The sequence below is a fragment of the Oscarella lobularis genome, chromosome 10, assembly GCF_947507565.1.
Source record: "Oscarella lobularis chromosome 10, ooOscLobu1.1, whole genome shotgun sequence".
Lineage (NCBI taxonomy): Eukaryota > Metazoa > Porifera > Homoscleromorpha > Homosclerophorida > Oscarellidae > Oscarella > Oscarella lobularis.
Window position 1 is genome coordinate 3,013,426 of NC_089184.1, and position 25,070 is coordinate 3,038,495.

The following is a 25,070-nucleotide window of genomic DNA, read 5'->3' on the forward strand; positions in this document are numbered from 1 at the left end:
GTTTCTTCTTGGCTCTTCGCGTTCTCGTGTAACTGTTGCTCCACAACTTGGCTATTCATTGTCCATTATCTGAATCTAATGGCAAGTATGTACAGTACATATTTTTGAAACACATAATTATAGTGTTGCTATACCTTAATAAGTGAGCGTAATGTTATCGTTACAAGACCTCATCTGCGCTAGTCCTACTGTACTGCTCTATTCTTTTGCAGAGTTATTCTTTAGAACTGACGATAATTTAATTTTGACAGTTTTGCTGGTAAGGCGTCAAACTAACAGTATTCTTTTGGCATTGTAATTAGCAATGCTACTGTACTTTTAACTACTTAATTCGTTTTAATTTTGATTGATTTATTAATAATTAATAATATAGTGTCACGTGTTCTGCTAATACCCTTCGCTTCAGTATTCACTCATCTCAAGAAATTGAGGTGAGATCGAACAATTAGCTAGTTTATTTTGAAACACAACGGTAGTGACAAGGGAACGCTGCGTGCATACACTGTACTGTTCTCCCGTGAAACACACTTGCCAGGTCCGGGATATATTGGTAGTGCACATCCCGTATAGAAAAATGGTATTCGTCGCGGCTGCAGGAAAACTGGGAGAAGTTCGTGCTTCTTCACAGTGTCAGTGCTGTGGCTGCTGTAAACGCAGTTGCATTGAACTGTATAGAACCAGAATGCCGTGCTTCGTTAAAGGATGCCAGGAAACGGGGTCTTATGGAGTTATCGTGAAAGAAACGGGCCAAGGAAACTATTCGCGTATGTATGCTGTTTCATGTTTGAACCACAGGGAGAAGGAAGTTGAGCGGAGAACGAAAGCTCGTCGAATCAGTGCCTTTGTTCATCCCACCGCGAGTTCAGAAGAGTATCCCGAGCTAGCGGAGGAAGTTATTGTGCTAGAGAATATTTCAGTAGCGGTGTGCAGGGTCAACATCATCTTTCCTTGTTTTGATTACGAATGCGATGACCAAGGAATTCATGGCGGCCATGTTCGAGCGAGAAGTAATGGACGCATCTTGATCATTCCTTCATGCAGAGAAGACAACACACCTCATAGTGGGAAACGTCATGAGGTGAAGTCTGTTTATCAAGAAGGGGAGAATGCTCTGTGGCTGGAGGAGTGCTCACTCCGCGAAGGCCAAACCTAAGCAGACCAGATGTGCGTATATCATGCGCATGACAGCAGAACTGAAAGCTCAGTTTTTGTATGTGTTTGGTAGCTGCGTAGCATGTTCTTCTTTTCAGTTGTCTGTAACGTTCATAAATCTTTCTATAGCTTTTTCTGTCTTTGAAACACTTAGGTTGGAATTTCACGGTTCTCGATAGTAACAGCATTAACTAGTACCAGTGGAACGTTATCAAACACATTCTGATCGGTTAATTGCAATGTAACATAATTATGTTATATTATATTTTACTATTATGTTATTGTATTATATTCGATTATATAATTGTCACTATTTGCAGTGTTGTTTGGCTGCCTTTTTTGAGCCGCATCTGATCGGTTAGGCCGATCGACACACAAAGAGAGCCTCATTTTGCAAATCCTTAAGAATGACACAATTCATTGTGCGGAGACAAAGGAACGACAGTCTCTTACCGAGTAGTCACTAAATAGCGAGGAAAGTAGTCACTAAATACAGAGGAAAGTAGTCACGGAATATCACTAATCCGGGGGTGCTGTTCGTCTCCGGGACGTCTACCTTTTGGAAGCCGACGAAGCGAATACATGCCAACATTCGTCGCCAGCGACTCTACGACGTGTCCGCCTGCTCGACCTTGGTTGGAAGAGTCTCTACTAGTTCTGAAGTCGTTTCCTGAAACGTCAGCAGCGAGAAAAGTCAAGACGTGGACGCGCAAAGGCGTTCCTTCGACGATTCGCGTCGAATTGTGGCTCAAGTGCACCGGAGCTGTCGATTTTCTCTTGAACTATGCCGGTTTCTATGAGGAAACCCTCAGAGAAATGTTTGGCAAGTCAATAATTTAAAAAATCGAATAATAAATAATTCAATGTTTTATTCCCATAGGCGATTCTCTCCCGGAATCGTTTGAGTTGCCTCAAAGCTTTCGCCCGAGCGTCGATTTGGATTTCAAATTTTTGACGTCATCAGGCCGCACGACGTGTCTCAAAATCCTGACGGTTCTCGCTCATCTCCATCCCGAAATTCGCTCGTGTCCACTTCTCGCTCCTCTCGTTGTCATTCTCCTTCACTTTCTCGACGAGGAGCAATGCTTTGCATGTGCAACGTGCCTTCTTACGTCGAAAAGAATTTTATACTTGGATCAGTCATCGAAACGATTTGAAGCGACGAAACGTTCTCTCGTTGATTTGGCTCGCTCTCGATCAGTAAGTATAAGTAATATCTAATAAAGATTTAACCTAAAAAAATTTATATATTTTTAGAGATCTTCGTTTCGATATCTTATATCTCTTGCTCAGCGTCGCAGCAGCACGAAGCTGTCACTTCGTCACGAAGAAATGTATAAACAGTTGTCCGGATGGCTCACTTGGTTGTTTGAATGCCTGCCTTTTCCCTCATTGGTATTTGTATAGCCTATGTGAGAGTAAACGGGATTCATGTTCATCTTATTAGGTTCGTGTATGCGATTGCTATTTTGTTGAAGGTCCTAAAGTGCTGTATCGTGTCGGCTTGGCCATCATCAAACGATATCATAACACGTTTAGGTCGCGAGATCCACCAGGTTCTTTTTAGTGCTTATTCTGTTGAGAGAGTCTAGCTGATTCTCCTTTCTTTGGTGTAGGGGGTGACGTTAGCAAGTCAGTTGGCGAGTTTTTGTCTCAAGCTTCGCTCTCAGGAGATGATCTACTCAAAGTTCAGAGTGTCTACCTCGTTTTCTTCCAAATTTTCATGTGCACTTTTTTTAGGCTGGCTTTTCTATTCGAAGAATATCTCGACAGCTTCTACTACGATACCAATCCAGAAATATTGCTGCTACTCGAGACCTTGAGGAGGGTACTGTTGGCTCTCCTTTAGCTTTAGCTCCACGGCTTGACTATACCTCGTCCATTATCTCAAGCCAATCTCAAGTCCATAGTCTACTTTTTTGAAAAATTAATTGTACTTTAAATGGACTTTAGTTCCAATTGCTCTGGTCTTGGCTGCCTGCAAGGAGTCAAGTTCTTCGTCCCACGTGTCTCTTTGACACGAAGGAACATGGCTATAGGTGAGTAAAATCTACAGTTGCTTTTCTAAAAATGTTTAATTAATTGCGTGCACGAATAATTTATGCCAATATTTTTTCCTATTTTGCACTGAGGCTCGTTTAGTCTTCAGACGCTCTACAGAAAGTGCGGTTCGAATTACCCGCTGCTTTTATTGGTGAAAACGTCTAAGGAAGAAGTATAGATGAAATATTCTTTCATGTGGATATATTTAATTTTCTCAGTTCCTTGGTGCCTTTGTTTCTGTTGAAATTGAAGGAAACGTTGACAAGTTTCACTACTTTGGTACGGGTGAGACGTTTCTGTTTAGCTTAGCTGCAGATCCGGTCAAGTACGAATGGAGAGAAAGCCATCCGCAGTCGTATTTCGTTGCTGGTGATAGTTCTTGTTTTGCTATAGGTGGAGGAGGAAAGTAAGTAGAATGCATGTGCAGTGCACCTGGTATTTTCTGAGACTTACTAGGGGATATGGCTTATGGCTTGATCGAGAACTGAATAGAGGAATGAGCTGTCTGTGTGACACCTTTTGCAATGATTCACTTTGCTCTACCGGAGTCGATGGATATTTTCTTATAACCTCTGTTGAAGTGTATTCATTTTTGTAAAAGTTTACAGTCTAACTAGCGTACGCCAAGTTTGAATGCGATTACGATACGAATGTAGCTAAAGAGGTTCGTTGGTGTGACGTTGCTTTTGTTGTAATCTAAGGGTTGTGACGTTTAGTCTACTGTGTGAAACGCGATAGTGTAAGAACGTTGATATATAAGAGTGGGCTCCAGGTATTAAATGACTCCTTTTGACTCTAATTCCTTTTTTACTCTTTGTAGATAGCCAGGGTCGGGGTAACCATAGTGATCTCTACAAGACGAGCAAAAAATGTGTGAAACTTTATCTGAGAGTCGGTAAAGCCTTACGCTCCGCCGTTTCGACGTGTCTTGTGATGAATGTCGTCCCAAGTGATCACACCGTCTTGCCCAGAGGTAACAGATCGCCCAATTGTAAAAGTCAGACGCCTCTCAAATGCTATCTGAAGCAGATCCAAAACTTCTCTCCCTTCCTTGCTATCCGGAAGGTACGCAATTCTCATCGTTCCAGAGTATGGCTGTCCGGGAGTGGGATGCTCTTCCGTCTGTACCCCGCTAGGTAAATTGTACGTAATTTTTATTGTTTTGTTTGACTCGTATCCAGGCAGAGAGGAATTTAATAGTTGGGCATGCATTGTGGATCCTTTCGGTTGGTTTCCTACAATAATTCCGAATGATTTTTGACAAAACGGGCAAACGGGTGAAGTGAGTTTGCAGCGACACGATCGACAGATTCTGTGCTCACTATCACATGGCAGTTGTATCATAGGGTTTTTCTTGGTTGGGGATTCACAGCATATCGAGCACTCTGCTGTTGATTGATTCGTAGAATGACTTCTTCCTAAAAGAGGTTGCGGTCAAGGAAAGTATGCCACTATAGTGACAGTATTTGTTCAGACACTATTTCACGAAACAACAAATCATACGACAGGCTGACAGCGAATTCGAGTACGTTCAAACAAGCACTTCAAGGTCTCTTACCTATGCTAGCTCTTGTCTTGCATTCCTTTTCAAAGGCAAAAGCCGTTTCGTCATCAATGTTTATAAAGATGACTTGAACGACAGAAGAACTGGGCACCTTGCTAAAGAAATCTTCAACGGCGGTAAAGAGTGTCGTGGCGCATTTGTCTTTGGGCATGCCAAAGATACCTGATCCGAGTCCTGGCATTGCTATGGATTTTAGGTTTTTTTCGGATGCCACTTTGAGCGCGTTGTAACAGGTGAGCTTCAACATCTCAAGAGTTTTCGCAGAGCGATCACGTTCCCAAGCCGGAGCCACTGCATGAATGACGAACTTGCACGTGAGATTCCCACCTTTCGTAGCGACAGCGTCTCCTGGGTTCAGTCGTCCTCCTTTTCTTTTCACTATTTCATCACTTTCGTCTTGTATTTCTTTTCCTCCAGCATCGACAATGGCCTGGGCGACGCCACCCATGTGACGGAGGCATTCGTTAGCGCCATTCACTATTGCATCTACTGATTCTGAAATCAAGTTGCCTCTCTTCACACATATTTTACGACCTTTGATTGTGAGGGAGGCGAGACTAATACTTGCAGCCTTTGGTAGGGTTTTTAGAACTTCTATCACTTTTTCTTTAGTCTGTATAACGTTTTCTCTAGGCCCTATAATGATGCACATTGGGCCATCCTGTGTATTCTCGTGACTCATAAGGGCACGGTAATTTGCGAGATTGACATGAATCTTCATCGCTTCATAGGTGTCTTTGGGCATAGGCAAGCGTGCTTCTTCAAGTTGGTTGCTTATTCCTCTACAGATCTGCTCTACTTTTTCTTTCGCTGTCGTCACGTCCGACTGAACGCTCGCTGCGACGACGGTGAGCATAGCAAATCTACTGTCAGTCGAAGAACTCCACTTGATTTTTACTTTGCATTTTTTCTCTATAGATGCCTGTTCGCCGGGGAGAAATTCGTTTAAGTATTGCATCGTGATGCCGTTCACTTGAAGCGACGGAGTTGAACCTACCGTCGGCTGATTGACGACAACTGGTGTCTCGTGATTAAGAGTGGGTGGGTGCCGTTCATAAGCCTCTTGCTCTCTGTCGTACGAATGCTGTTGTGCAGATTCTGGATGTCCGTTCTCTCTGTAAGGTCGGTGCACGTATTCGGCTCCATATGCTGAGGCAGTTATTTCGCGAACGAGCTGCTGTTCCATTTGCTCAATGTTCTCTATAGGGCCAATCAAGGCGTTCTGCGTTTTGCTGACGGGCGAAGCGAACATTTGAAGGGGGCTGACAAACTTGACGACTTTGACTTTGAAATGTTGGCCTAGTTGAGAGATTCGCGACAGTCCAACAAATTCTACCACTTCGCGTGTCAACACGGCAGAGTGAGTCATCGAGGTAAAGACCTGTACAGCAACAACAGTTGTGTTATCTCTTATTACTGCGTTCAGGTGCTACCTGCATTGGAAAGTCTGAGGTGGGAGTGGAGCCTGCGTTTGTGGCAAGGGTTGCCCGCTCGCGTCCGCGGTTCGCGGCTCCGGCTCCTGAAATTAAGATAACGTGTTTCTTTCTTTAGATGACATCGGTTACTGCTCTATTACGTGTTTCGTGAGTATCCCAAAGAGGGGAGCCTCTTGCGATGCCAACACTTTTTGTTGCTGCAAAAGCGTTCAGTTCCTGACTAACTTCACCGTAAGGCCTCCATGGACTACTTTGTTTCTCCATAAGCACGCAAAACTCACTACTTTATCAGGAAATTCTTTTCGTGCGCAGCCGTTGGCGTCTCTAAGGCAAATGTGTCGAGGGGGATGGAATCGTTACTGAGAATTCGTTCGCTATGACCGGAAAAGTATATTTAGCTTGCCTTTTGATTGGTTACTGGGTGGCGAGGATCAGGCGATTACAGAGATCACGCGTCTTTACTGACGCACGTGAATTTGGTTGCCACTTCCAATTTGACGTCTTTACTGAATGATGTCCGAAAATGCCGAGTTCTCCTTCGCAGGACGCAAACCGTGGTGCGAGGTAAAAAAGTCTGCAATGTCTCATCACATACAAAGTTTCCATCTCCTGGTCAGGCTTGCCGAAATCAATTAAATTATGATAAACGGTGCCTCCCACTTTCACCTTAGCCTACACAGCTGCTTCTGACAAAGGTAAGATGTATGAGTCACATTACTGTTGCTGAGCGATCTTTTGGCGTAGGAACTGACATATGGCCGGGTTTTCTCGAATTCGTGTCGTTGGCCTCGACTTCAGGGCTTCGCCACATCAAAACGCCTTAAATGACCTTCTTGTCAACGCGACAGGAATGGCGTCCAACTCCAAGTTACTCGTAGATCCTTTTCCCGATGGAAGTGCAGTCGTTACCTTTTATGACACGCCCACCGTTTCAGGTACAATCAGACAGTGTCGCCAACAAGGTCTTTCCTACACACGGTCCTTTTCTTCTTAGGCTTTGAACTTGTTAGGTTTCTGATTGGCCGGTCTTATTCTCTTTTCGGCCATGTTCTCTATATTGAGCCGTACGGTCGGCCTAAAGTCAGTAGTTCCTCACCTCAAGTCGGAAAAGAAGAAACAGGGACGCCGCCCAGAGCTAAAGCGGGGCGGGGGCGTGGTCGAATTCAAAATCTGGTTCAACCAGACGCCGAATTTTCCCGACCTGGGCAAGTGCCGTCGCTACTTGGTAAGACGGAAAGTTCGCCCTTTGCCAATGCGCTCCACAAGTCGCCGCCGTCGTATCACGCGATCTCTGCACCCACGCATTCCCCTTCGTCGATAACGCCGGAGAGGCACGTCAATGCCACTTCTAGCGGAGATGGAGAAAAGTTGCCTCCTCAACGCGGCCGCCAATCTTGGCTTCCTGATCAAACCTTGCCACAGCCTGGCGCACTTCCCAGCGCGCCTCCTCTCCAGGATATCGTCTCGTGGCCGCGGCCTTACAACCCTCATCCCGATACTGGTTATCGCGATGATTTCCGACCTCCTTTTTCATCAGCTCCTACTGGTCTAGGACCCAGCCATTCTTTCTCTTCAGAACCCAGGCAAGGGTTCTCATCTCCTGCACCAGTTTCTGGTTTTCCCGGTGGTGCGAGACCTTGGTCTCCGCCTTCCGTGGATTTCTTGGAGCCTCAAGACACTTACAGTCATCAGTCGCTGTATACTGTCCAAATTGGGAGGCCTCAGATGGAGCAACCACTACTGCATAGATACCCTGTCCTCCCTACCCTTGAAGACACGGATTACGTTCCTGAGGCAGTTGCGTTGCCTAAACCAAAAGAGAACTGCGTCGTTTTTAGCGGCCTACCTTCTGAGGCCGAGCCTCAGAAGGTGGTGGAAATAGTTCAGTCGACTGTAGGAAAACATGGAAAAGTGGCCTTGGTAGACTTCAAGAGACATGAAAGCGGTTTTGCCGCTACGTTGCACATTTCTGATCGCAAAGGCAAGCGCTGCTGTTGTCCAGTGCTGCCCAACTAACATTTCTCTTTTGGTAGGATTAGTTGCACTGTGGAAGCAACGTTTTAGAAAAAAGGCCATCTCTTACGATTCGACGCCTCTTACTTTTGATTTGCTGTGGCCCGAGACGTACGAAAGCAATCGCTTTTTAATAGAAAACATTCCGCCGAGGACTTCAGCCGACAATCTCTCGTTGCACTTGAAGGCCCAAGAGGCACTTGAAGGATTGAAAGTAACTTTAAAACTTTTAGATGGCGGGGGAAAAGCTGTCGTTTTTGCTAATAACGACATTATTGGTCAGCCTGAATCTCTTTTTTGCGTTCTTTTATTTTTGTCTGTTTAGACGATGCGCTTATTGAAACATTGAAGAAAGATGCAGCTGACATCGAAAGAAGCGACAAGGAACTAACCTTTCGCCGTATTCCGGTTTCTCGCTCCGTTCGTCTTTTTGGTCTTTCAAATAATTTGGACAAAGGAGCGGTTCGCAACTACGTGTTTAGTTTGCCAACTTCTCCTGCTGTACCACTTGTCGAAACTGTAGAGGTGCGCAAGGATTGGCGTGGTGCATCTGCTGTTGTCACTTTGAGAACAACCATGGGTAGGAGCTATCTGATGCTGTGATCCGTTTCTAGGGTTTATATGCTGTGGTTTTTAGAAAGAGACGCTGTGTTAAGTCTTGGGAGTTTGCCCCCACTTAGCGACTGTCAGCCTAAAGTTGAACCCTACTCGCAATACCCGACGTCTGCTGTAGACGAAGCAGATACCTGTGAAAATGCTTTAACGTCTTCAGTTGAACCTGATTCGAATGAACCTTTCGTACTCATACTCAAGGCTACGGATGATTTTGATGAAGACGTCATGAATTTCATATATGCTGAGAGAAAACGAGAGCGAACCTTTCAGAGACAGTTCAAGCTAGGAGAACTGCAATGGGACGCGGACTCGAAAACGCTGAGCATCAGCAGTCGCGAGCGGAGGTCTTCTGAATCTGAATTTGCAAAGCAGGCTAAGGCAGATGTTCTGTCCCTCTGCGATGAGTACGAGAGAAAGTCTCTTTACGTTCCCGATCCTGGTATTATGGATCAGGCATCGAAATTGTCTCAACAGGAAAATTCTCACCGCGGAGACTCGTGCAGCTTGAGGATTAATCCAGATGAGGGAAAAATTTCGTTTATTGGCGAAAAGAAAGATGTTTTCTCTCTGCATTCTCATTGTGTAGACGCTGTCAGAAATTGGATTCGAGAGAAAGAAAAGCGCGAAGAAGTAATTAGCGAGTCGGTTGCCTGTCAATCACGAAGCCGCTTGAAACTGCTAACTTTATCCAAGCAGTATTGTGCTCTTAGAGAAGGTAAGGTCGCAATGAGAGCTAATTTTGATCTCCTAAAACTTGAAATCAACGGAGCGGCGTTTGAAGTTAACCGTGCTAAACAAACTATTGAAACGCTAGTGGATGCAATTCAAGAAAAAGTTGTTCCTGTGGATGATCGCTTGTGGCGGTTTTTTCAAGGTCTAGGATTCCAACAGCTGACTTCAGTTATTGAGGAGCAAGAGTTGTATGCCCAAGCTGTGCTGGTTCACGACGATCACCCCGGAATTCAAATTACAGCGTTTAGCGATGACGTCTTCACTGCCGTTAAGCTGGTGAGAAAATGCTTTATCTCTCAGCGAATTGAGCCTGAAGACGAAGAACAACTTACTTACTTGCAAAGTACTGACGCCGCTAATGCTTTTGAAACAATCTGCAGTAAACATTCACTGCAGATCGATGGCTTTGGAGCAACGTCTGAGGAGTTTTGGGTAACGGGTCTCGATGAGAACGTTAGAAAAGCATGCAACGAAGTGCACAAACGTCTTAAATACAACGTCATTTATAGGAAGTCTTTACGTTTTCCGAAGTCGCAAATAGAGTATTTGCTCAAACATTGCCAAATGGACGTTGAGGGAATTGTTACTTCGCTCCAGAGATTTAAGGCAAAGGTTTCCTTTAACAGAACTCCTCCTTCAGTTTCGCTGAAAGCGACTCAAGACGGGTTTGACGTTCTGCAAGCTAAAATTGAGTCCCTCATTGGTGACCTCTTCACAGAGACAGAAGAGCTAAAGAAACACGGGTTGGAAAAATACATCAGCAGCAAAGACTTTATGCGCGAAAGAAACGAGATTGAAGACGATCATCACGTTATTATTGCCTTGGGCGACGAAGACGAAGATTATGATGACGACGATGCGACGGATATTGACGACGATTCATCGTCGATTCATCTTGGCTCGTTTTATCCAACAAAAGATTCGTCTCGAATTGTTCGTCTTTTTGGTGGCGACTTGTGTAATCACGAAGTTGATGCCATTGTGAATGCGGCGAACGAAAACCTCGATCACGGCGGTGGACTCGCACACGTCATCGTTCAAAGAGCCGGTTACGAAGTTCAAAGGGAAAGCCGAAGGGTGCTGTTAAAACATCGCAACGGTTGTCTAAGACCCGGTGAGGCTGTTCATACTAGCGCCGGCAGTTTGTCCACTACACAGTACGTTATTCATGCTGTTGGGCCGCGTTGGCAGGGAAACAAAAGTAGCAAGGTATCCGAAAATTGTCTTCGCGAAGCCGTAGCATCAGCGCTCAAAGTGGCCAGCGAGTTAAAGCTTAGAAGTGTCGCATTTCCGGCTATCGGTGCTGGCTTGTTCGGCTGTCCAAGTGATTTCGTTGCTCGAAACATGGTCTGTGCAGTTGATCTGTTTCTTTCTAAGAATTCCAAGTCTTCCGTGAAGCGGGTTGACTTTGTCATGAGAAATGAAGACAGGCAGAATGTTCGCTGTTTTAGTGACGAACTCGGCAGCCAGTTAAAGTCTGCTAGTTTGCCTATGAGACGATCTCGCTCGCCCCGGTCAGAAAGGAGAATGCAGGAGAATCCCAGCAGAAAAGGGCTGTCATCTCACTTGCCTAAGTTTTCTTCTAGCTGCAGCAGAGATCTTGATGTAGTTGTCAAAGGAGGCGATATTACACAGGAGGAGGTACGACCGCTTAGGCCGATTGATTTGAAGTTAATGCCTAATGCCTGTGTTTTGAACGTTCGTAGGCTGGTGCAATAGTGAATTCAACAACCCCTGATCTTGACATGCAAGCAGCTCAAGCATCTAAAGCTATTGCTCGCGCTGCTGGTCCTGGATTGCAGGAAGAATGCTCAGCCAAGCGAAAATCTGGACGTTTGAATCCAAATGATGTGTGCGTAACCTTGGGCTACAGTCTACCCACAGCAAACATTTTTCACATAATTTGTCCTCAGTCTCCTCAGGTAATATGCCTACGTAGCAAAGACTATTGACTTCTTTTTATTGCTTCTCCTGGTATAGGATCTTAAAGAACTTGTGTTCAAATGCGTTCAGAAGGCAGCTGCACTCAGCTTGTCTTCTATAGCGTTTCCTGCACTGGGCACAGGAAACTTGGGCATTCCCGATAAACAAGCGGCAGCCGCTCTGTTTGCCGGATTTGACCAATTTCGCGAAAGCGCTGGATCGTCCACCAGCGTGAACACAATCAAAGTCATTGTGTACGACCCTTCAAAGCTAGCTGTTTTTAAGAGAGAATCGGAAAGATCAACTTCTGGACCACGACTTGCTCCTTCCGGGGGGCCGTCAGGGTCGTCAGTGCCTTCGAGACGTCGGAATGAAGCGCTTTTGGCTAACAATTGCCTTGTTAGGGTTGAACAGGGAAGCGTCACATCCGACTCATCAGATGCAATTGTCGCCACTCAAGGTATTGTTTTGCAGACAGTCCTCAGTGCTGACGCGACAGCCAATGGGGACTTCTGTAGCAAGTATCCTCATGGCTTCAAAACAAACGACGAGATTCTTGAACTGAGAACTCACCAGCTACCAACTAAGCGAGTCTATGCAATCGCTCCACCGCCCTGTTCGTCTGCCAAAACGGACTCTCAGAACAGTCAAGTCCTCACGTCTTTGATCTATAAATGCCTGATGGCAGCCAACTCAGCTAAGCATAAGTCTATTGCAATTCCGGCTCTTGGGACAGGCAATCTGGGCTACGGCAACGCCGTTTGTGCCAGAGGAGTTTTTGAGGCAGCCAAAAAATATGCTTCAAAAGTTTCCAATAATCCGTCAGTAATTCGTATAAAGATTGTAGTTTTTGATGCTCATCGGGTTAGGGATTTTGAGAAGGAACTTCAATCTTGCATTTCGCCCTCTGCTGCATCTTCTTCCGGTGGTGGCTTCTTTGATAAAATTTTTGGCGGCATTAAGTCTGCGATGTCATCGCTGATACCCTCTCGATCTGAATCGCCTACGGCAGCCGCCACTCCAGCTTCTACAGAACGTTTTGTAAAAACAAGGAAGGCGGTGAAGAGTGTTTCCGCCTGCGAGCCGGATTCCATTTCGGTTTCAATAGTTGGCCAAGACCGAAGCCGTTGTCACGCTGCCTTGAGCAAGGTGAACAAAGCGGTCGACAAAAACTGTTCGCGCCGGCCGTATGAGGGAAAAATTCCTACTGTGTTTGACGAATCAAAGTTAAAAGAAATTGCCGATCGATTTGGTGTAGCATTAGCAATCGATGGCAGTCATGGGTACGATGAAAGCGACAGTAGTCCGGTGATATATGTTGCTGGCAGAACAGGCGAAGTCTCTGATTCTCTCTATCAAATCGGAATATTCTTTAGTGAGGAGATGGAGAAAGAGCTTGTAGAAGTGGCGGCAGAGGGGGTGAGCTCTAAGGTAAACTGGAAGTGGCATGGCGCCGATGGTTGGAACACGTACGACAAGTCCGCCAATTATGAAATAGAAAAAGCGTATCAGGCTGCGTGTCAGACAGGCAAATTAAAGTTTTCTCTTTCCATAAAGAGGGCTCTATACGAGATTGATCTGAAAGCTATGACGCAAACGTCGCTTAGCAACTCAAAGGAAAGGAAAATTTTTCGTGAAGATGTAGAAGCAGCAGGTTGTAATCTAAGCGTTGCACCAGCATCACATTATATTTAAACGTTCTTTTGTAGCCGTCAAGGTTGAATTTCCTCCGACCTGGACATCAGATGTCACGCGCCATGAAATCAAGCTTATTACTCTCAAGCCTTCCAAGGACGAGTATAAAGCTATAGTTGGGAATTTCATGGCTACGCTTCTTAACAACCCGGCCAAAATTCAGAAAATACAACGGATCGAGAATCCTATTCTGTACCGGCAGTATTCGATAGCGAGAGATCTCCTTAGTAGCAAACGCGATAAAGAACTAGCAGCCGGTAAAGCAAAACTCGAAATGGATTTGTATCATGGAACGATTGAAGACACCGTTAAACACATTATTGACAACGGCTTCAACAGGATTTACGCTGGCACTGCTGTCGGCAAGTGACTCGGCTGTTTCTAATATATAGTAATTATTGTTTACTTATTTGTAGGGAAGCTATATGGGGCCGGAGTGTACTTTGCAAGTGAATCTGGAGTGTCTCACCGCTACGCTAAAGCAGATGCTAAAAAGAAAAGGCACATGTTTTTATGCAAAGTTCTAATTGGCTTATACACACAAGGGCATCAGAATCTCGTCGAGCCTCCTGTCATTAAGGCTAGCAAAAGCCTGACCGATCGTTATGATAGCACAGTTGATAATATGAGCGATCCAAGAATTTTTGCTAGCTGCTATCGAGACAACATGGCTTATCCAGCCTACCTAATCACTTTTGTTTAGCCAGCTATATCTGTGTCGTGTGCAAAAATCGCTTTTGGTGTTGTTTTCTAGTTTACTTATACGTCAGTGTGACAAAAGCGCATTTTTTGTAAGTCTGTGGTTGCTTGCGCGTCTGGTAAATTTATTGGTAGTATGTAAGGTCATATTATGGCCATTGTGATTATGTCTTCAGTATGAAGCTGTCTGGATTGAGAGCAGGTGTTATCATAAAAATGCAAAAATTAGAATGGGAGGTGCTCAACTCTTTTGCCAAATTTTTAATTGCATCACGTGACCGAATCCGAACGTGAACGAACTACCGTGCGTTAAATTCGTGAGGCCCCCTTCGCGGATAATCTCTCCTGGAAGAGATACATCACGATGCGCAACGTCGTTCAGAGCTTGCAACAAAGTTTTGACACCAGTTTGCCTAAAAAATGCGCCCAAGTACTTCGGTGAGATGAGTAGAGCGACAGTGTACATCATTCGACGTCTACTACATTTCTCTAAGGATGCAAAGAAGCTAGGGAAGGAGCTTAGACATCACAAGAAGCCTTAACAAGAGAGAGGCAAGAGAAGGTAACCTCTCGCGTCTCTCGGTCTCGTTTTGATCGGCGATCGTCATCTCTCAGGATCAACTCCTTTCTATTCAGTTCTCGCGGCAATATTATGGTCTTAAAGAACGACGATTGTAAACGATAAGCGTTTTTATTCGGAGAGCAATTCTGCAATTTTTTCGATGTTACGTATTCTAGCTAGACAAGTGATTCGTATACCTTCTTGTGAGTTATTTTTTTCCCTATTCGTTGACTCCTTTCGAGTGCAATTCGCTTTTCACTCTTCCTAGATAACCGGGGTCAGGGTAACCGTAGCTGTCTCTGCAAGAAAACAATCAGATGAGTTACTCTTCAATGGCTCCAATGCCTTACGGTCCGCCGGTCTGCCTTGTCTTATGATGAATATCGTTCCACGTAACAACGCCGTCGTGGCCAGTGGTAACAGAACGTCCAATCGTAAAAGTAAGACGTCGCTCAAACGCTTTTTTAAGCAGGTGATAAACTTCTCTTCCTTCCTTGTTGTCTGGAAGAAAGGCATTCCGAGTCGTTCCACAGTATTTCTTTCCTGGTGTCGGATGCTCGTCTGTCTGCACTCCGTCAGGTATGTCATAGATAATTTGTATAGTTTTGTGTGACTCGTATCCGGGCAGAGACGAGTCGAGTATTCTATGATTCATTGTTGATCCACGAGGTTGATTGCCTCTGACAGTTCCGAACGGTTTTTGACAGAATGGGCAAACAGGTGAAGAGAGTCTATCGCGGCACGAGACGCAGACTCTATGCTCCTTATCACATGGTAATGTTACCATTGGATTATCAGTCGTTGGTGTATGGCAGCATATTGGGCAGTCTGGAGTGGCTTCGTTGTTTGAAGGACTCTTTCCTAGAAAAGGTTTCTGTCAAAAATTATTTTTCCACTATGGTCTTATATTTTTAGAACGAACGAGGAAACAAAAAGCCACAAGGTATACGATAACGGAAGAATTCAATTGAAACTAGGGCGTCAAACAAACTCACCTTTGTGAGTGTGCTTAGACGTGGCAGTGTCTCTGATCTTGCACTCTTTCTCAAAGGCTCTCGTCGTTTCGCCATCAATGTTTATAAATACGATGTGGGTAAGAGATGAGACGGGCACTTTTCGAAAGAAATCTTCAACGGCAGAGAACAGCGTGGTGGCGCAACGGTCTTTAGGAATCCTGAATAAACCTGATCCTAACCCTGGAATTGCTATCGATTTCAGATTCAGATCTGTTGCAATCCTGAGCGCGTTGTAGCAGGCGAGCTGCAGTTTTTGAAGCGTTGTGGAAGGGTTATTTTGATCCCAGACCGGTGCAACGGAGTGGATGACGAATTTGCATGGAAGTCTTCCTCCCTTGGTATGGACTGCGTCTCCGGCTTTAAGCCTTCCTTTTATTCTGATAATTTCATTGCTTTCTACCTGTATTTTTTCTCCTCCAGCGTCGACTATAGCCTGGGCGAGGCCCCCTGAATGCTTGAGAAGCTCATTAGCAGCATTCACCACGGCATCGGCAGGCTCTTGAGTCAGGTCTCCTTTCTTCACAGATATTAGACGATTTTTGAGTACAAGTGTGGCGAAACAGTTGCCCGATGTTGGCGGTAGAGATTTGATAGCTTTTTGAAATTTTTGTTTTGTAAGTCTTACGTTCTCTTTAGGCCCCATAATGACGCACATGGGACCGTCATCCGTATTCTCGTAACTCGTGAGAGCACGACAGGCCTCGAGATCGACTTTAGCTCGTACAATTTCGTAGGTATCTTTTGATATAGGCAAACGCTCTTCACCAAGTGTGCTACTGACTCCTATACAGATCTGGGCCAATTTGTCTCTTGCTGTTGTCACGTCCGACTCAGCATTCAATCCGACAACGGTAAGTATCGCTGCTCCATCGTTGCTAGAAGAACTCCACTGCAGTCTAACTTGACACGATTCCTCTATAGATGCCGTATCGTTTGATAGAAACTCGTTTACGTAACGCATCGTTATTTCGTTCACTTGCAGCGGTTGGCTGCGACTCAACGGCTCATGAATGACAACTCGGTGATGCGTAGGGTTGCCGTGCTGGTGAGTGGGAGGTTGCGATTCGTAACGATGTTGACCGTGAGAAAATTGTTGTGCAGATTCTGGCATCGCACTCTCTCCGTAGTGTTGACTCGAACATTCGCCTCCCAAGGATGAAGCCTGGGTATGGATTTCGCGAATGATATGTTGTTCGAGTTGTTGAATGTTTTCAAGACTGCCTATCGCCGCGTTGTGCGTCTCGCCAGTCGACGCGAACAATGCCATTGGGCTGACGCACTTGACAACTTTCACTCCGAAGTGCTGGCCCAACTGAAAGATATTCGACATCCCAAGAAATTCGACGATATCACGCGATAGCACGACAATGTGTGCTCTCGAGCTGAAGACCTGTGAATGGAACAAACGATCTCTCCGCCTCCTTTCACTGCGTCATGATTTTCCTGCACTGTACCTGAAGCGGGAAGTCTGAGGTAGGCGTGGCGGCGCCCGAGGTGGAAGCGACAGTCGCTTGTTCGTACGCATGATTTGCTGCGCCGTAGGACCCTGAATGATCTAAACAACCCTTTGCTAAAATCAGACATGCCTAATGTCGATAGTTACTGGTTTCGTGTGAACCTCTCCCCATTCCAGTCCGATTTGTTCCTTCAGCGGCATTTAGCTGCTTTCTGGCTCCTCCGGGTGATGTAAAAGTTGTTTGTTCAGACATGAGCGCGCAAACGATTCTGCGACGTTTTTCTTTGTTGCGAGCCGTTCGTGTTGTGAAGTAGGATAGAGTGGGGTGGTACTGCTACTGAGAATTCGTTCTCCTAGGCAGGAAAAGTATTTTTGGATGACCATCTGATTGGTTACTGGGTGGTATCGATCACGCGATTAGAGGCATCACACGTAGTCGCTGACGCAAATGGAATTGATTATCTCCTCTTCGTCTTACTGGTTCATGTCTGAAAATGCTGAATTTTTTGTGGCTTACCGCACAAATGAAGTTTAAATTGAAATAAGTAGCATTTTAACGAATAACAAATCGTCTTTCTTTTAGATCAGCCTCTAGCCGGAATCAATTTAATTACACTGAATGGTTCATCCCACTTTCGGTTCGGGGCAAATGGTAAGATAAGTGAGTCATCATCGAACTTGCTGGCATTGTTTGGCCCGCTCCCTCTTAGACGCAGGGAACGTGGAAATGGCGCAGTACACCCAAATCCTCGTCTACGGCCTCGACTTTCGCTATGAACCAAATCAAAAGGCGTTGAAGGATCTCCTCGTGAAGGCAACACGAATCGAGTGCGAACTCCATGTGCAGCCTCTACTCGACGCAAGTGCTGTCGTTACTTTTCCCGACACGCAAACGGCTTCAGGTACAAGCGGTCCTCGCAATGTGACGTTCTTTGCACGTGCACGTGCTCTTTTTCGCTTAGGGTCGGAACTTGCTCAGTTTGTCCTTCAACAGCAGCATTTTCTTTTCAACTACCCTCTCCATTTACAGCCGTACGCTTCGCATCAAGTCACTAGTGCTTCGCCACCTCAAGCCAATGAAGATAAAACAAAGGCGCCTTCAAAGCCTGTGGTAGGGCGGGGGCGAGGCGGAAAACGAAACCAAGTTTCAGCGGCGAGTGAAAAAGATTCGGACGTCAGCCGACCTGGGAATGTGCCGTCGCTTCCCAAAGAGACTGAAAGTTTGCCTTACGCCGATTCTCCTCCCTATCAGCCGCCGCATCACGCGAGCCCCGCTCCCACACATAGCTTCTCGTCCATCAGACCGGAGAGCCGCGGTGCGAACTTCGCTGATGGCACTGCTGGCCGTAGCGATGCAAACTGGCCTCCTCAACCCGGCGGTCCAGGTCCTACTCAACCTTGGCCTCCTAATCCACGCCCTGACTGGCCTCCTGCTCAGCCTCTTCCGCCTGGTCAGCCTCTTCCGCCCGGTCCTGGCTGGCCGTATCCTCGCAGTCCCTACCCCGATATGCCTCCCGGTGATCCTCGGCCTTCGCATTCTGGGGATCCCAGGCATCCACTTCCCAGTGGCCCCTGGCCTAATCAGCCTTTTCCCTCCGGTCCCGGTCCTCACGTATCTCCTCACGGACCGAGCTCGGTTTGGCCTGGTGGTGCGAGACCTGTGTTTTCTCCTCCTGGAGACTCCTTACAACCTCAAAGCAGCTACAATCCTCAGCCTTTGTACACTGTTCAGTTTGAAAGGCCTCAAATGGAACAACCACAATTGCAAGAACATGCTATCTCCAAAGACGACAGTGCTGTTCCTGAGACGGAGACATCAGATGAGCCAAGAGAGAACTGCATAATTGTTAGTGGCCTACCTGAAGATGCTGTGCGTGAGAAAGTTGCTGATGTAGTGCGAAAAGCAGTTTCAAAAGGCAGCAAAGTTAATGTGATAGACTTGAAGAAGCAGGATGACGGATGCGTCGCCACAGTGCACATTTCAGATCGCAAAGGCAAGTGCAAAACTACCGTTCTTGAACTCGCATGTACTATTATATTTTCATCAGGACTCACTACGCTTTGGAAGAAGCGCCACAAAAGATCGTCAATTTCTTACGGTTCAACTCCACTTAAGTTTGACCTCCTTTGGCCTGAGGAGTACGAAGAGAATCGATTTCTTGTAGAAAATATTCCAACCAATGCTACTGCTGAAACACTCGTTTTACACTTGAAAGCTCAAGACGTGATTGAAGACTCAAAAGTGACTCCGAAGTTTCTAGACGGTGGAGATAAGGCAGTCGTCTTCCTCAATGACAACATTGTTGGTGCGATGACACGACTTCTTTATTATGTCATTTCTCTATTATCATCTTATTTAGACGATGAAATGATTGAAAATTTGAACAGAGATGCTGCTGATTTCGAAGGAAGCGAAAAGGAGCTTCGTTTCAGTCGTATTCCCGTTTCTCGTTCCGTTCGTCTATGCAATCTCTCAAAAGGAGTCGATAAAGGAACACTTCGCAACTATCTATTTGGTCTATCTACTTCCCCTCCTGTTCCCTTGGTCGAAGCTGTGGAGGTGAGCGAAGATTTGCATTGCAATTCTGCGATTGTCACCTTAAGAACAATCGCCGGTATGATTTCAATAGCCGGAATTTTTTTCTTTTTTTGAAATCTATTTGTTAGAAAGAGAAGCTCTGTTGAAGCTTGCAACGTGGCCTGTTCTTAGCAACTGTCAGCCCAAGGTCGAACCGTATTCGCTATACCCAACCTCTGCTATCGACACAGACAGTGACGCGAATCCTCCTACATCCGCCGCCGCTTCTGCCGAAGCTCCAACTCCTTTAGTTGAACCAGAGTTAAACGAGCCTTTTGAACTTATACTTCAGGCTCCGGACGATATTGATGAAGATATCATAGACTACATCTACGCTGATAGAAGACGAGAGCGAACGTTTCAGAGAAAGTTTACCCTTGGTGAGCTGCAATGGGACTCGGAGACAAAAACGTTAACTGTCACCTGTCGCCAGCTAAGTTCTTCTGAATCTGACTTTACAAAGGAGGTGAAGGATGAAGTCGCTGCCCTCTGCGATGTCTACGACAAAAAGTTTCTCTACGTTTCTGACGCTAGTCTTTGGGATCGCGCTTTGGATTACGCTTCAAAAGAGAATTCTATTCGCGGTAACTCGTGCCGTATCACTGGTAATCGCGATGAAAGCAGAATCTGGTTTATTGGCGAAAGCGTCTCGGATCTACATTCTCATTGCGGAACCGTAATCGGCGATTGGCTTCGAGAGAAAGAAAAACGTGAAGAAGTGATCGAAGACTCGATTCCTTGTCACTCAAGAAGCCGCTTGCGTCTTCTAACGTCGTGCAAGCAGTATCACGCTCTGGAAGAGAAAGTAACCTTAAATTCCAGGCCGGATCTTCAGAAAATAGACATCAAGGGACAAACCTATGAAGTTCACAGCGCAAAAGAAACGATTGTTAGTCTCTTGGGTGATATCGATGAAAAGATTGTCACCGTGGAGAATCGCTTATGGACTTTCTTTCAAGGTCCTGGTTTCCAGCAGCTTATCGCAGCTATGAATGAGCGGCAACTGCGTGCTGTGCCTGTTTCGGTCGAAGAGGATCATCCAGGCATTCGAATTGCAGCGTTTAGAGACGATCTCTCCGAAGCCCGTCTATTGGTCAAGTCTCAGTTCACCTCTCAGAAAATTGAGCCTGAAGATGATGAACAACGTACTTATCTTCAAACTTCCCAGGCTGCGAATGCTTTTGAAGGTGTCTGCAGTAAACTTTTGCTTAGGATGGAAGGCTTTGGGTCACCATCTGAAGAGTTCTGGGTGACAGGTCGCGCTGATAACGTCAAGAAGGCGTGCAACGAAGTGCTCAAAAGCCTTAAAGGCAGCGTTATTTACACGAAGTCGGTGCCTCTTCTCGGAAGATCACACATAGACTATTTGCTCAAATTTTCCAATATAGAAATCGAAGGAATAGTCGCTTCCTTGCAACAGTACAAAGCAAAGATTTCTTTCGAAAAAAATCCACCTTCTATTCTGCTGAAAGCGACCCAAGACGGATTTGACTCTTTGCAGAGAAGAGTTGAAGCACTTGTTGACGGTCTCTGCACCGAGACAGAGGAACTAAAGAAGCACGGTTTAGAAAAGTACGTCAGCAGCAGAGAATTTAAGCACGAAAAGACAGAAATACAAGACCAACACAGCGTCATTATTACCTTAGGCGAAGAAGACGAATACGACGTCGACGACGAAGCGGCAGATACGTCCGGCTATGCGGATGACGATTCGTCCTCGACTTCCCTTGGCGTGTTTAGCTCTACGAAAGATTCGTCCCGCGTTATTCGTCTTTTCGCTGGCGACTTGTGTAGCCATGAAGTGGATGCAATTGTCAATGCAGCGAACGAGAATCTTGATCATGGCGGTGGACTCGCGCACGTCATCGTTGAAAGAGCCGGTTACCAAGTTCAGACCGAGAGCCGACAAGTGTTGGCTAAACGCCGCAACGGTCGTCTCAAACCCGGTGAAGCTGTTTTCACTAGTGCCGGCAATTTGACCACTACTCGGTTTGTTATACATGCCGTTGGGCCTCGTTGGCATGGGAGCAAGAAGAGCAAGGCGGCAGAGTGTCTCCGAGAAGCCGTTACATCCTCTCTCAAAGAAGCCGACAAGTTAAATCTTGTTAGCGTCGCTTTTCCTGCTATTGGAGCCGGCATGTTTGGCTGTCCCAGCGATTTCGTGGCTGAGAACATGGTCCTTGCCGTTGATAAGTTCTTCTCGAAGAATTCCAAATCTACAGTCAAACGAGTTGACTTCGTCATGAGAGACCAAGACACGAAAAATATCCGCTGTTTTAGTGACGAACTCAGCAGAAAATTGAAAATGGCTACTTCACCAATGAAGCGTTCACGCTCACCGCGGCCGCAGAGAATGCAGTCTGGTCCAAGAGAACGGTCCTTGCCATCGTCCAACTTTTCGAGTGGCAGAAGAAGTGATGTCGACATTGTTGTAAAAGGAGGGGATATTACACAGGAAGAGGTTATAACGTAGAAGATGCTTTATATTATTCTTAATTTTTTGAAACGTAGGCTGACGCTATCGTCAACTCGACGGATGCTAATCTTGATATGCAGGCAGCACAGGCATCAAAGGCTATTGCTCGCGTTGCTGGTCCTGGATTGCAGGAAGAGTGCACAGCGAAACGAAAATCTGCCCCTTTGAAACCGGGAGAGGTGTGCGTGACAATGGGTTTTAGTCTTCCGGCAACAAATGTCTTTCATATCATTTGTCCTCAGTCTCCCCAGGTACGTACCAGTCTCTGTCAGAAACAATTTTTCATTGAGAGCTAAAAATTTTCTTTTACTAGGACTTAGAGAAAATAGTGTACGAGTGCGTTCAGAAAGCGGCTTCGCTCAACCTGTACTCTATTGCGTTTCCTGCGCTAGGAACTGGAAACTTGGGTATTCCTGATAAACAAGCTGCGGCTGCCCTCTTTGCAGGATTTAGTCGGTTTTGTGACACCGCCGGTTCGTCGAACAGTGTCAAGACAATCAAAGTCGTTGTCTACGACTCTTCTAAGTTGGCGGTGTTTAGAAACGCATCAGCAAACCCAAGTAGTTCACCGCAAATGATACGAACGCAGGTCTCATCGTCTGGAGGGCCGCCAGCACCGCCAGTTCCTTCAAATGAAGCGACATTAGCCAACAATTGCCTTGTCAGGGTAGAGAAGGGTAGCGTGACATCCGATTCATCAGATGCAATTGTCGCAACCCAAGGTATTGTTTTACAAGCAGTCCTTAAAGCTGATACGACAGCCAATTCTGACTGGGGTAGCAAGTATCCTAAAGGTTGGACATCGAACGACGAGGTGTGTGAACTGAGCACCAGTCAGCTTAGAAGCAAGATAGTCTATGCGGTAGCTCCAAGCAAATGCTCGTCCGACAAAAAGGACGCTCAAAATAGTCAAGTTATCACAGATTTAATTATCAAATGCTTGACGGCAGCCAATTCAGCCAACCACACGTCAATAGCAATTCCGGCTCTTGGAACAGGCAATCTCGGCTATAGCAACGCGGTCTGTGCAGGCGGAATTTTAGAAGCTGCTAAAAGTTTCGCTTCAAAAGTTTCGAATCCGTCGTTGAAGCTGATTAAAATTGTCGTGTTTGATGCTCATCGCGTTAGTGATTTTGAGACAGAACTTCAGTCTCGCATAACTCCCTCTGTCGCCTCTACATCTGGTGGTGGCCTGGTGAGCCGATTCTTCGGTGGCGTTAAGTCCGCCGTGTCGTCATTTTTACCTTCTTCACTTACTACGACCACTTCAGCAGCATCTACTGAGCGGTTCATAAGGACGAGAAAGGAGGTGAAGAGCGTATCTGCGAGCGAGCCAGATTCCATCAGGGTTGCAATAGTCGGTCAAAACAAGCATGTTTGCCGTGCTGCTTTGGGTCTTCTTAGAAAAGCCGTCGATGAAAACTGTGTGCGCCGTGCGTACCAAGGAAAGATTCCAACCGCTTTTGACGAAGGAAAGCTTAAAGAGATTTCCCATCGGTTGGAAGTTGCATTGGCTATTGATGTGGTTCCTGGAAGCGATGGAACTGATAGCAGTCCTGTGATATATGTTGCAGGAAAAAGATCTGAAGTCTCCGAAGCTTTGATTGAAATTGGGCGAGTCTTCACGGAGACGATGGAGAGAGAATTGGACGAAGTGGCTGCAGAGGGTGTCAGTACCAAAGTGAGCTGGAAATGGCAGGCCGACGATGGAAGCTGGAAGCCATACGACAAATCCGCAAATTTGGAAATTGAGAAGATGTACAAGAAAGCAGCGTTTAAGGACGCCAAGGCAAAATTTACGATTACGATTAATAAGGCCAAGTACGAGATAGACCTCCAAAGTATGTTCCAGACGTCTCGATCCAACTCAAAGAAAAGAAAAATAGTCCGTGAAGATGTGGAAGCAGCAGGTTTGTCAATTCTTCAAATCTGTTTCAATGAACTTATCTTTTCTATTCGCGTAGGGGCTGTCGTTGAGTTTCCTTCGACGTGGTCTTCTGATGTAGAGCGTGGAGAAGTCAGTGTCGTACTTCTCCAGTCTTCCAGCCAAGAATATCAGGATATCAGTAAAAATTTTACTGCTACCCTACTAGGCAAACCGGCAACGATTCAGAAAATAGAACGCATCGAGAATCCGATCTTATATCGGCAGTACTCCCTAGCGAGAGATCTCCTTGCCGCTAAACGAGCTGATGAAATAGCGGCTGGTACAGCTAAACTCGAGTTCGATTTGTATCACGGCACTGGTGAAGATGCCGTACAGCACGTTATTGACAACGGTTTCAACAGAATTTACGCCGGCAGTGCTGTTGGCAAGTTCATTGATCTACGCTAATAAAGTATTTTATCTATAAATCTTCTTTCTCTCTCTTTAGGCAAGCTGTACGGAGCTGGTGTTTACTTTGCTAAGGAATCAGGAGTATCACATCATTATGCTCGTGCAAATGCTCAGAACGAAAGGCCAATGTTTTTGTGCAACGTTCTGATGGGTTTGTATACTGTAGGGAGTCAGGCTTTGCTGGAGCCTCCGGTCATTAATGCCAGCAAAAGCAAGACGGATCGCTATGATAGCACTGTTGACAGTACAAGCAATCCAAGAATCTTTGTCAGCTGCTGGCGAGACAACATGGCTTATCCAGCCTACATCATTACTTTCACCTAACTACTACTGCACTACCAAATCTACAGTCAGTGTATTGCTATGTTTTTCTGTTTCTTTTTTTTGATAATTGGTGCATGATTTACCTCTTGTAGCGCGCTTATAGTAGTCATAATTCTGGCAAGGGCAAAACGGATTGCTATGTTAGCACTGTCAATGATGCAAGAAATCCGAGAATCTTTGCCAGCTGTTTTAGAGACAATATGGCTTATCCAGCCTACCCTATTTCTTTTGTTTAGTCAGCTCCTTGCAAAATTTTGTTTCACTTTTTTATTGTTTTCTTTTATTTGTTTCTCTTTCGATTTTTGTCTTGTTACTTGAATTCTTTTCCTGTCTGGGCGTCATGGTTCGTCACATCTGGGTCCATCCACCCCACTGTCATGTGATGTCGGTTCCTGGCAGCGTGTAGACGCCTTTTTCGCTCTTTCCTGAGACGCCTTTGAGGTCAGCG

At 45.8% G+C, this 25,070-nt stretch overlaps 5 protein-coding genes across 10 annotated transcripts; 3 read left to right on the forward strand and 2 right to left on the reverse strand.

Annotated features, from left to right (window-relative positions):
• Positions 1-1,709: 1,709 nt before the first annotated feature.
• LOC136192451 (GTPase-activating protein skywalker-like) lies at positions 1,710-3,816 on the forward strand. Of its 2 annotated transcripts, none has more exons than XM_065981064.1 (10): positions 1,710-1,975; positions 2,033-2,352; positions 2,410-2,547; positions 2,600-2,708; positions 2,769-2,839; positions 2,893-3,054; positions 3,106-3,191; positions 3,295-3,367; positions 3,414-3,601; positions 3,652-3,816. In XM_065981064.1, the coding sequence occupies exons 1-10, from the start codon at positions 1,735-1,737 to the stop codon at positions 3,791-3,793; spliced, it is 1,530 nt and encodes a 509-aa protein (XP_065837136.1). In that variant the 5' UTR covers positions 1,710-1,734; the 3' UTR covers positions 3,794-3,816. The 2 variants fall into 2 exon arrangements, with proteins under 2 accessions (XP_065837136.1, XP_065837137.1); XM_065981065.1 differs by having other exon boundaries at positions 1,787-1,970.
• On the reverse strand, positions 3,753-6,553 carry LOC136192449 (uncharacterized). 2 transcript variants are annotated; one of them, XM_065981063.1, is made up of 6 exons: positions 6,477-6,516; positions 6,336-6,415; positions 6,193-6,278; positions 4,754-6,140; positions 4,103-4,613; positions 3,753-4,046 (listed from the first exon to the last, which is right to left on the reverse strand). In XM_065981063.1, the coding sequence occupies exons 3-6, from the start codon at positions 6,196-6,198 to the stop codon at positions 3,971-3,973; spliced, it is 1,980 nt and encodes a 659-aa protein (XP_065837135.1). In that variant the 5' UTR covers positions 6,199-6,278; positions 6,336-6,415; positions 6,477-6,516; the 3' UTR covers positions 3,753-3,970. The 2 variants fall into 2 exon arrangements, with proteins under 2 accessions (XP_065837135.1, XP_065837134.1); XM_065981062.1 differs by having other exon boundaries at positions 6,336-6,553.
• On the forward strand, positions 5,986-14,102 carry LOC136192447 (protein mono-ADP-ribosyltransferase PARP14-like). Of its 2 annotated transcripts, XM_065981059.1 has the most exons (14): positions 5,986-6,132; positions 6,186-6,261; positions 6,311-6,426; positions 6,488-6,759; positions 6,813-6,890; positions 6,940-7,130; positions 7,190-8,176; positions 8,229-8,486; positions 8,534-8,788; positions 8,846-11,196; positions 11,262-11,477; positions 11,536-13,132; positions 13,188-13,535; positions 13,590-14,102. In XM_065981059.1, the coding sequence occupies exons 6-14, from the start codon at positions 6,950-6,952 to the stop codon at positions 13,874-13,876; spliced, it is 6,480 nt and encodes a 2,159-aa protein (XP_065837131.1). In that variant the 5' UTR covers positions 5,986-6,132; positions 6,186-6,261; positions 6,311-6,426; positions 6,488-6,759; positions 6,813-6,890; positions 6,940-6,949; the 3' UTR covers positions 13,877-14,102. The 2 variants fall into 2 exon arrangements, with proteins under 2 accessions (XP_065837131.1, XP_065837130.1); XM_065981058.1 differs by having other exon boundaries at positions 6,311-6,759.
• Positions 14,103-14,378: 276 nt separating this feature from the next.
• Positions 14,379-17,232, reverse strand: LOC136192448 (uncharacterized). 2 transcript variants are annotated; one of them, XM_065981061.1, is made up of 6 exons: positions 17,054-17,232; positions 16,905-17,005; positions 15,430-16,840; positions 14,785-15,295; positions 14,632-14,733; positions 14,379-14,580 (listed from the first exon to the last, which is right to left on the reverse strand). In XM_065981061.1, exons 1-5 carry the CDS (start codon positions 17,157-17,159, stop codon positions 14,655-14,657), a joined length of 2,208 nt encoding a protein of 735 aa, XP_065837133.1. In that variant the 5' UTR covers positions 17,160-17,232; the 3' UTR covers positions 14,379-14,580; positions 14,632-14,654. The 2 variants fall into 2 exon arrangements, with proteins under 2 accessions (XP_065837133.1, XP_065837132.1); XM_065981060.1 differs by having other exon boundaries at positions 14,551-14,733.
• On the forward strand, positions 15,876-24,941 carry LOC136192446 (protein mono-ADP-ribosyltransferase PARP14-like). Of its 2 annotated transcripts, XM_065981056.1 has the most exons (16): positions 15,876-16,029; positions 16,087-16,184; positions 16,242-16,301; positions 16,372-16,495; positions 16,552-16,616; positions 16,667-16,923; positions 17,490-17,558; positions 17,617-17,808; positions 17,869-18,900; positions 18,955-19,212; positions 19,267-19,521; positions 19,574-21,945; positions 21,996-22,211; positions 22,274-23,870; positions 23,925-24,272; positions 24,336-24,941. In XM_065981056.1, the coding sequence occupies exons 8-16, from the start codon at positions 17,634-17,636 to the stop codon at positions 24,620-24,622; spliced, it is 6,540 nt and encodes a 2,179-aa protein (XP_065837128.1). In that variant the 5' UTR covers positions 15,876-16,029; positions 16,087-16,184; positions 16,242-16,301; positions 16,372-16,495; positions 16,552-16,616; positions 16,667-16,923; positions 17,490-17,558; positions 17,617-17,633; the 3' UTR covers positions 24,623-24,941. The 2 variants fall into 2 exon arrangements, with proteins under 2 accessions (XP_065837128.1, XP_065837129.1); XM_065981057.1 differs by lacking the exons at positions 15,876-16,029; positions 16,087-16,184; positions 16,242-16,301; ... (3 more) ...; positions 17,490-17,558; positions 17,617-17,808 and having other exon boundaries at positions 18,719-18,900; positions 18,955-19,021; positions 19,072-19,212.
• The last annotated feature ends 129 nt before the right edge of the window (positions 24,942-25,070 follow it).